The sequence below is a fragment of the Oncorhynchus mykiss genome, chromosome 15, assembly GCF_057628025.1.
Source record: "Oncorhynchus mykiss isolate SJ-2025 chromosome 15, ASM5762802v1, whole genome shotgun sequence".
NCBI classification, from domain to species: domain Eukaryota; kingdom Metazoa; phylum Chordata; class Actinopteri; order Salmoniformes; family Salmonidae; genus Oncorhynchus; species Oncorhynchus mykiss.
The window spans coordinates 6040001-6050000 of NC_143036.1; the positions used below are offsets into that span (position 1 = coordinate 6040001).

At 48.4% G+C, this 10000-nt stretch overlaps 1 protein-coding gene across 1 annotated transcript in view; it reads left to right on the plus strand.

The window, feature by feature from the left end:
• LOC110489530 (protein phosphatase EYA1) overlaps window positions 1-10000 on the plus strand; it is a 122479-nt gene that overhangs the window by 104017 nt on the left and 8462 nt on the right. Inside the window, 7 exon segments of the mRNA XM_090199234.1 lie at window positions 1690-1748; window positions 2653-2813; window positions 3005-3119; window positions 5180-5301; window positions 9895-9924; window positions 9927-9979; window positions 9981-9995. Coding sequence (XP_090055360.1) covers window positions 1690-1748; window positions 2653-2813; window positions 3005-3119; window positions 5180-5301; window positions 9895-9924; window positions 9927-9979; window positions 9981-9995 — 555 coding nt within the window.

Below are 10000 nucleotides of genomic sequence, written 5' to 3' on the forward strand. Positions count from 1 at the left end.
TGCTGGTGTGTGGCGCAGCAGTAATCAGAGGTCATCATTTCATTGGCGGTTAGCATCAGGTTCAATTTTTCTAGTAGGTTACATTTAGCAGAACGTCTGGATTGTGTTACTGAGGGGCGGCTGAATCAGAGAGAGCTGCAGATTCCCTCAGCCTCTCCAACACCAGCGAGGCCTGCAGGGAAAGGGAAACACATACAGGAAGACCCATGGACGCATGCAGACACACACACATGTACACACAAACATGGATACAAACACACAGACACAGACACAGATGCCGCTATAAACACCATGGATATCTTTATTCTCCCTCCTCTTTTCTCTCTCCTCTTCTCTCCCCCTCTTTTCTCCCTCCCCTCCTCTTCTCTCCCTTGTCTTCTCTTTCTCCTCTTCTCTGCCCTACCCTCCTCTTCACTCCCTCCTCTTCACTGCCTCCTCTTCTCTACTCTCCTCTTCACTCCCTCCTCTTCTCCACCCTCCTCCTCTCTCCCCTCCCCACTCTCCCCTCCTCTTCTCTCCCCTCCTCTTCTCTCCTCCTCTTCTCTCCCCTCCTCTTCTCCCCCTCCCCTTCTCTCCTCCCCTTCTCTCCCCTCCCCCACTCTTCCCTCCTCTTATCTCCCTCCTCTATCTCCCTCCTCTTCTCACCCCTCCTCTTCTCCCCCTCCTCTTCTCTCGTCCTCTTCTCTCCCCTCCTCTTCTCCCCCTCCTCTTCTCCCCCTCCTCTTCTCTCCCCTCCTCTTCTCTCCTCCTCTTCTCTCCCCTCCTCTTCTCCCCCTCCTCTCCCCTCTCTTCTCTCCTCCTCTTCTCTCCCCTCCCCCACTCTCCCCTCTCTTCTCTCCTCCTTTTCTCTCCCCTCCTCTTCTCTCCCCTCCTCTCCTCTCCTCTTCTCTCCTCTTCTTCTCTTCTATCCCCTCCCCCACTCTTCCCTCCTCTTATCTCCCTCCTCATATCTCCCCTACCCCACTCTTTGCTCCCCCACTCTCCACTCCCCCAGTCTCCCATCCTCTTCTCTCCCTCCTATTCTCTCCCTCCTCTCCTCTTCTCTCCCATCCTCTCTTCCAATCTACCTCCTCTTCCCTCCACTCCTCTTCCCTCCTCTCCTCTTCCCTCCTCTCCTCTTATCTCCCCTCTTTTTTTCTCCCTCCTCTTCCCTCTCCTCTTCCCTCCTCTCCTCTTATCTCCCCTCCCCTACACCCCCTCCCACACTCTCACCTAGAATGTGAACTGAGACAACTTTCTGAAAAAATTGAATTGAATATATGGTTCTTCGTTTCAATGGTTCAAATGAGAAGTAATCTACCTACCTCCAAATAAAATTCAAATCAGTCTGTTCCCAGACATGGCTAATCAACTACCCAGCTGATATGTGTTTGGATCAGGGGATCAAGGTTTAATTGGGTGTGTCTGAGGATGGTCATATCTAGAGACGCCCCTAGTGTTGGGAGTCTGGTGGACTGTGGGGCCAGACCCAGTAATCATCAGAGGTATATCCTAAATCGCAACATATTCCCCTATGGGAGAGAGGGATTTAAATTAATGGAAAAATCTCTGTCATTGAAATTTTGTTCTCTAAATATATTTTGTTCTCTAAAATAATTAGGTAAAATGTTTACTGTGAATCATTTATCAAGTAGATTATTTGGATTATTGTTAATTATGAATGTGATGAATGTCTTCTCTGTGTTTTAGGAGTGCGACCAAGTCCACATCGATGATGTCTCATCTGATGACAACGGTCAGGATCTGAGGTAGATACAGTTCTAAACCAATCACAAAGTAATAAACTACAGTTCTAAACCAATCACAAAGTAATAAACTACAGTTCTAAACCAATCACAAAGTAATAAACTACAGTTCTAAACCAATCACAAAGTAATAAACTACAGTTCTAAACCAATCACAAAGTAATAAACTACAGTTCTAAACCAATCACAAAGTAATAAACTACAGTTCTAAACCAATCACAAAGTAATAAACTACAGTTCTAAACCAATCACAAAGTAATAAACTACATCACAACGTAATGTTTGCCTGGCATCCAGAATGGATCCTATTTGCTCTTCAGTAATGGTGCAGTTTGAGCTAACAATATATATTTCTCTCTCCCTCTCCCTCTCCCTCTAACTCTCCCTCTCCCTCTCCCTCTCCCTCTCCCTCTCCCTCTAACCCTCCCTCTCCCTCTCCCTCTCCCTCTAACTCTCCCTCTCCCTCCCTCTCCCTCTCCCTCTCCCTCTCCCTCTCCCTCTCCACTCTCCTTTCCCCTCTACCTCTCCCTCTCCCTCTCCCTCTAACTCTCCCTCTCCCTCTCCCTCTCCCTCTCCCTCTAACTCTCCCTCTCCCTCTCCCTCTCCCTCTAACTCTCCCTCTCCCTCCCTCTCCCTCTCCCTCTCCCTCTCCCTCTCCCTCTCCCTCTAACTCTCCCTCTCCCTCTCCCTCTCCCTCTCCCTCTCCCTCTCCCTCTCCCTCTCCCTCTCCCTCTCCACTCTCCTTTCCCCTCTACCTCTCCCTCTAACTCTCCCTCTCCCTCTCCCTCTCCCTCTCCCTCTCCCTCCCTCTCCCTCTCCCTCTCCCTCTCCCTCTCCCTCTCCACTCTCCTTTCCCCTCTACCTCTCCCTCTCCCTCTTCCTCTCCTTCCCCCTCTCCCTCCCCCAGTACATATAACTTTGGTTCAGATGGGTTCCACGCGGCAGCGACCAGTGCCAACCTGTGCCTGGCCACGGGCGTGAGAGGAGGGGTGGACTGGATGAGAAAACTGGCCTTCCGCTACAGACGAGTAAAAGAAATCTACACCACCTACAAAAATAACGTTGGAGGTAATCCCCAAGAACACACACTGCCTCGCACTGAACGTACACACACACACACACACACACGTGTTTGTGTGCGTGTGCGTGTTTAATAGCACACAAGCCACATCACTTGGACCAGTCAGGGTAGATTTTCTAAAATGTAGAAGGTATTTGGAGGTGGCTCCAACCTAAACATCTCCCCTCTCCTCTCTCAGGTCTGCTGGGCCCAGCCAAACGAGAAGCCTGGTTACAATTGAGAGCAGAAATTGAAGCCTTGACCGATTCCTGGTTAACACTGGCACTGAAAGCACTCACATTAATCCACTCAAGGTAGGAACCACACACACACACACACACACACACACACACACACACACAGACACATATACATTAATCCACTAAAGGTAGGACCCCCCCCCCCCCCCCCCCCCCCCCACACACACACACACACACTCGAATCCCAGGAGTCACATTCCCATACTACACACATATAAACTATAAATCCCCGTGGAAGGGGGGGGGGGGGGTGTAGGTCAACTTAATATTCCCTGAAAAACCCAGAAAGTGAAAACACATAAGGAGTGTGTAGCAGGTTTCTCGCTGCCTAGACACTGTCCCTTGATTTAGAGAAGAAAACCTGCTTCCAAAAGATCTATTTCTATTTTCTACACAGCCCTATGCTCTGGTAGTGTACTAAGTAGTGTACTATATAGGGAATAGGGTGCCATAGGGCTCTGGTCTAAAGTAGTGTACTATATAGGGAATAGGGCCCCATAGGACTCTGGTCTAAAGTAGTGCACTATATAGGGCATAGGGTGGCATTTGGGACACAGGGAGGACTGCTCTAGTATTCATCACTGGGATAGAGGAGAGGCGCTGTTCATAAAAACTTCCATCCATCTTTCCCATTGGACAGCTCCTTGCTGTTCTAGTTGACAAATGGGAAGCTAATTTGTGCAGTCGGTCGTTTATCTTGTCCTCCCTCTCATGGTGCTGTAGAGTGATGTAATTATCCTCCTGTCCTCATCTCTCTCTCCTCTTCCTCCTATCTTCTCTCTCTTCTCATCTCTCCTCTCATCTCTCTCTTCTCTTCATCCTCTCATCTCTCATCTCTCTTCTCATCTTCCTCTCATCTCTCATCTCTCTCTTCTAATCCTACTCTCATCTTTCTCTTCTCATCCTCCTCTCATCTCTCATCTCTCTCTTCTCATCTCTCTCTTTTCATCCTCCTCTCATGTCTCTCGTCTCATCCTCCTCTCATCTTTCATCTCTCTCTTCTCGTCCTCCTCTCATGTCTCTCTTCTCATCCTCATCTCTCATCTCTCTCTTCCTGTCCTACTCTCATCTCTCTCTTCTCGTCCTACTCTCATCTCTCTCTTCTCATCCTACTCTCATCTCTCATCTCTCTCTTCTCTTCCTCCTCTCATCTATCATCTCTCTTCTCATCCTCCTCTCATCTCTCTCTTCTCGTCCTACTATCATCTCTCTCTTCTCGTCCTACTCTCATCTTTCTCTTCTCATCGTACTCTCATCCCTCTCTTCTCATCCTCCTTTCATCTCTCATCTCTCTCTTCTCATCCTCCTCTCATCTCTCATCTCTCTTCTCATCCTCCTCTCCTCTCTCTTCTCGTCCTCCTCTCTCTCTCTTCTCATCCTCCTCTCATCTCTCTCTTCTCATCCTCCTCTCATCTCTCTCTTATCATCCTACTCTCATCTCTCATCTCTCTCTTCTCGTCCTCCTCTCATCTCTCTATTCTCATCCTCCTCTCATCTCTCATCTCTCTCTTCTCTTCCTCCTCCAATCTCTTTCTTCTCTTCCTCCTCTCATCTCTTTCTTCTCGTCCTCCTCTCATCTCTCATCCCCCTCTTCTCATCCTCCTCTTCTCTCCCCTCCTCTTCTCCCCCTCCCCTTCTCTCCACTTCACTCCTCCTCTTCTCTCCCCTCCCCCACTCTTCTCTCCTCTTCTCGTCCTCCTCTCATCTCTCATCTCTCTCTTCTCTTCCTCCTCTCATCTATCATCTCTCTTCTCATCCTCCTCTCATCTCTCATCTCTCTCTTCTCGTCCTCCTCTCATCTCTCTCTTCTCATCCTCCTCTCATCCCTCTCTTCTCATCTCTCTTCTCATCTCTCTCTTCTCTTCCTCCTCTCATTTCTCTCTTCTCATCCTCCTCTCATCTCTCTCTTCTCATCCTCCTCTCATCTCTTATCTCTCTCTTCTCATCCTCCTCTCATCTCTCATCTCTCTCTTCTCATCCTCCTCTCATCTCTCATGTCTCATCTCTCTCTTCTCTTCCTCCTCTCATCTCTCTTCTCGCCCTCCTCTCCTCTCTCTCTTCTCATCCACCTCTCATCTCTAATCTCTCTCTTCTCGTCCTCCTCTGTGTTGCAGGTCAAACTGTGTGAATATCCTGGTGACCACCACCCAGCTCATACCTGCCCTGGCTAAAGTCCTGCTGTACGGACTGGGGATAGTGTTTCCTATTGACAATATTTATAGTGCTACCAAAATTGGTGAATATGTTCATTATATTTTATAATGTTAAGATGTCTGCCTTTATGTCTGTTTCTATATTTGGCTGATTGTGCTGTTTTGTCTGTCTGTCTGTCCTTGTGTTTGTGTTGTTGTTTCGTCTGTCTGTCTGTCCTTGTGTTTGTGTTGTTGTTTTGTCTGTCTGTCTGTCCTTGTGTTTGTGTTGTTGTTTTGTCTGTCTGTCTGTCCTTCTGTTTGTGTTGTTGTTTTGTCTGTCTGTCCTTCTGTTTGTGTTGTTGTGTTGTCTGTCTGTCTGTCCTTGTGTTTGTGTTGTTGTTTTGTCTGTCTGTCTGTCCTTGTGTTTATGTTGTTGTTTTGTCTGTCTGTCTGTCTGTCCCAGTAGTGGGTTACAGGACTGCTCGTCCGTAATTTGTATGATGTGTGTAAACACTGCGTGTGATTGGTCTAAACTAATGAAGGGACCGGATGATTGGTCCGTGCCGTTGAGGGGGACGGACACTGGAGATGGTTGATGTCTCTCTCTGAAGGAAGAACTTGAATCAAGCAGGATTATTTTCCTGAAGCCTCGGCTCTCCCTCTCTCTCCTTCTCTGTTCTTCTCTCTCTCTCTCTCTCTCTCTCTCCCTCTCTCTCCTTCCCTGTTCTTCTCTCTCTCGCTCTCTCTCTCTCTCCCTCTCTCTCTCCTTCTCTGTTCTCCCTCTCTCTCCCTCTCTCTCCCTCTATCTCTCTCTCCTTCTCTGTTCTCTCTTCCTCTCTCTTTCTTCTTCTCCCTCTCCTTCTCTGTTCTCTCTCCCTCTCTCTCTTCCTTCTCCCTCTCTCTCTCCTTCTCTGTTCTTCTCTCTCTCTCTCCCTCCCTCTCTCTCTCTCTCTCTCTCTCTCTCTCTGTTCTTCTCTTTCTCTCTCTCTCTCTCTCCTCCTCCTTCTCTCTCTCTCTCTCCCTCTCTCTGTTCTTCTCTCTCTCTCTCCCTCTCTCTCTCTCTCTCTCTCCTCCTCCTTCTCTCTCTCTCTTGGGCCCTGCATATGAAACCACTTTACCGCATTATGTCATTCCACACCCAACACACTCCCCCCTTCCTCCCCCTTCCTCCCCACTCATACCCCCCTTCCTCCCCCTGCCTCCCCCCCTTCCTCCCCCTGCCTCCCCCTTCCTCCCCCTTCCTCCTCCTTCCTCCCCCCGCCTCCTCCCTTCCTCCCCCTTCCTCCCCCTGCCTCCCCTTCCTCCTCCTTCCTCCCCCAGCCTCCCCCTTCCTCCCCCTTCCTCCCCCTGCCTCCCCCTTCCTCCCCGTTCCTCCCCCTCCCCTTCAGTGTTTCAATTGCAAAATAAACATCCACCTTTACTTCATTCCTGCACCATTTCCAGCCAGATAGACTGAGTCAGTGGTGTAGAGATCATCTGAGCGTTGTGTTAGGCTTTATGGTTCCTCTAGTCTAGTCACACACACACACACACACACGCACACACACACACAGACACACACACACAGACACACACACAGACACACACACACACACAGTCTTTATCTGCACCAGACCCCTATGGCCAATGACACCCTTTTCCATATCAAGTGCACTACCTATGACCTATGGTTGGTGCACTATATAGGGACTAGAGTGCCATTTTGGACAGAGCCCTGTTCCTCCTTCCTGTTGAGGTGTTAAACCAATATTTTGACCAGGCTACTATTTTTTATTTAAACATTTTTTTAACTAGGAAGCAACTCAGCTAAGAACAGTTCTGACGTACAATGACTGCCTACCAGGGAACAGTGGGTTAACTGCCTTGTTCAATGGGCAGAACGACAGATTTTTACCTTGTCAACTCAGGGATTTGATCTAGCAACCTTTCGTTTAACTGGCCCACCCCTCTAACCACTAGGCAACCCTGCCTCCTCTACCACTAGGCAACCCTGCCTCCTCTAACCACTAGACTACCTGCCTCCTCTAACCACTAGACTACCTGCCCCCTCTAACCACTAGGCAACCCTGCCTCCTCTAACCACTAGGCAACCCTGCCTCCTCTAACCACTAGGCAACCCTGCCTCCTCTAACCACTAGACTACCTGCCTCCTCTAACCACTAGACTACCTGCCTCCTCTAACCACTAGACTACCTGTCTCCTTTAACCACTAGGCAACCCTGCCTCCTCTAACCACTAGGCAACCCTGCCTCCTCTAACCACTAGACTACCTGCCTCCTCTAACCACTAGACTACCTGCCTCCTCTAACCACTAGACTACCTGTCTCCTTTAACCACTAGACTACATACCTCCTCTAACCACTAGACTACCTGACTCCTCTAACCACTAGACTACCTGCCTCCTCTAACCACTAGACTACCTGCCTCCTCTAACCACTAGACTACCTGCCTCCTCTAACCACTAGACTACCTGTCTCTTCTAACCACTAGACTACCTGCCTCCTCTAACCACTAGAATACCTGCCTCCTCTAACCACTAGACTACCTGCCTTCTCTAACCACTAGGCTACCTGTCTCCTCTAACCACTAGACTACCTGTCTCCTTTAACCACTAGACTACATACCTCCTCTAACCACTAGACTACCTGCCTCCTCTAACCACTAGGCAACCCTGCCTCCTCTAACCACTAGACTACCTGCCTCCTCTAACCACTAGACTGCCTGCCTCCTCTAACCACTAGACTACCTGTCTCCTTTAACCACTAGACTACCTGTCTCCTCTAACCACTAGACTACCTGTCTCCTCTAACCACTAGACTACCTGCCTCCTCTAACCACTAGACTACCTACCTGCTCTAACCACTAGACTAAATGTCTCCTCTAACCACTAGACTACCTGTCTCTTCTAACCACTAGACTACCTGCCTCCTCTAACCACTAGACTACCTGCCTCCTCTAACCACTAGACTACCTGCCTCCTCTAACCACTAGACTACCTGCCTCCTCTAACCACTAGACTACCTGCCCTCCTCTAACCACTAGGCTACCTCCCTCCTCTAACCACTAGACTACCTGTCTCTTCTAACCACTAGACTACCTGTCTCCTCATAACCACTAGACTACCTGCCTCCTCTAACCACTAGGCTACCTGTCTCCTCTAACCACTAGACTACCTGTCTCCTCTAACCACTAGACTACCTACCTCCCTCTAACCACTAGACTACCTGTCTCCTCTAACCACTAGACTACCTGCCTCCTCTAACCACTAGACTACCTGTCTCCTCTAACCACTAGACTACCTGCCTCCTCTAACCACTAGACTACCTGTTTCCTCTAACCACTAGACTACCTGCCTCCTCTAACCTCTAGACTACCTACCTCCTCTAACCACTAGACTACCTGCCTCCTCTAACCACTAGACTACCTGTCTCCTCTAACCACTAGACTACCTACCTCCTCTAACCACTAGACTACCTGTCTCCTCTAACCTCTAGGCTACCTGCCTCCTCTAACCACTAGACTACCTGTCTCCTCTAACCACTAGACTACCTGTCTCCTCTAACCACTAGACTACCTGCCTCCTCTAACCTCTAGGCTACCTGCCTCCTCTAAACCATTAGGATACCTACCTCCTCTAACTACTAGACTACCTGCCTCCTCTAACCATTAGGATACCTGCCTCCTCTAACCTCTAGGATACCTGCCACCCCCAGGTAGACGGCAATTTAGGTCCAAAATCTGCGCCATGCAAATTGTAAATAAGAATTAGTTCTTAATTGGTTAAATAAATACAGAGTGCTATATAAATACAGTGGGGCAAAAAAGTATTTAGTCAGCCACCAATTGTGCAAATTCTCCCACTTAAAAAGATGAGAGGCCTGTAATTTTCATCATAGATACACTATGATGCACTACTATAATTTTGATTCTGGTGTCCTTTGACAGCTCTTTGGTCTTGGCCCTAGTGGAGTTTGGAGTGTGACTGTTTGAGATTGTGGACAGGTGTCTTTTATACTGATAACAAGTTCAAACAGGTGCCGTTAATACAGGTAACGAGTGGAGGACAGAGGAGCCTCTTAAAGAAGAGTTACAGGTCTGTGAGAGCCAGAAGCTTGCTTGTTTGTAGGTTACCAAATACTTATTTTCCACCTTAATTTGCATTCATAAAAAATCCTCCAATGTGATTTTCTGATTTTTTTTTCTCATTTTGTCTGTCATAGTTGAAGTGTACCTATGATGAATTACAGGCCTCTCTCATCTTTTTTAAGTGGAGAACTTGCACAATTGGTGGCTGACTAAATACTTTGTTGCCCCACTGTATATTTAAATGTTAGGAAATACAACGTTTCCCTGGCTTGGTGAGCTAGTTTGGCACATTTTCTCTGCACAGTCTGAAAAGTACCAATCTCAGGCTTCATTTCTATCTTTAAACCCAACCTGTTTGTGTGGCTAACTGTCTGTATCTGTCTGCAGGGAAGGAGAACTGTTTAGAGAAAGTCATTCAGACCAACCTGTATCTGTCTCTCTGCCCGCCTCTCTAACCTGTCTGTCCTCTGCAGGGAAGGAGAACTGTTTAGAGAGAGTCATTCAGAACAACCTGTATATGTCTCTGCCCGCCTCTCTAACCTGTCTGTCTCTGCCACCTCTCTAACCTGTCTGTCTCTCTGCCCGCCTCTCTAACCTGTCTGTCTCTGCAGGGAAGGAGAGCTGTTTTGAGAGAGTCATTCAGGCTTCGGGAGGAAAGTTGTGTACGTCGTCGTGGGAGACGGAGTGGAAGAGGTAGCAAGGCTCCAAAAAGGTAAG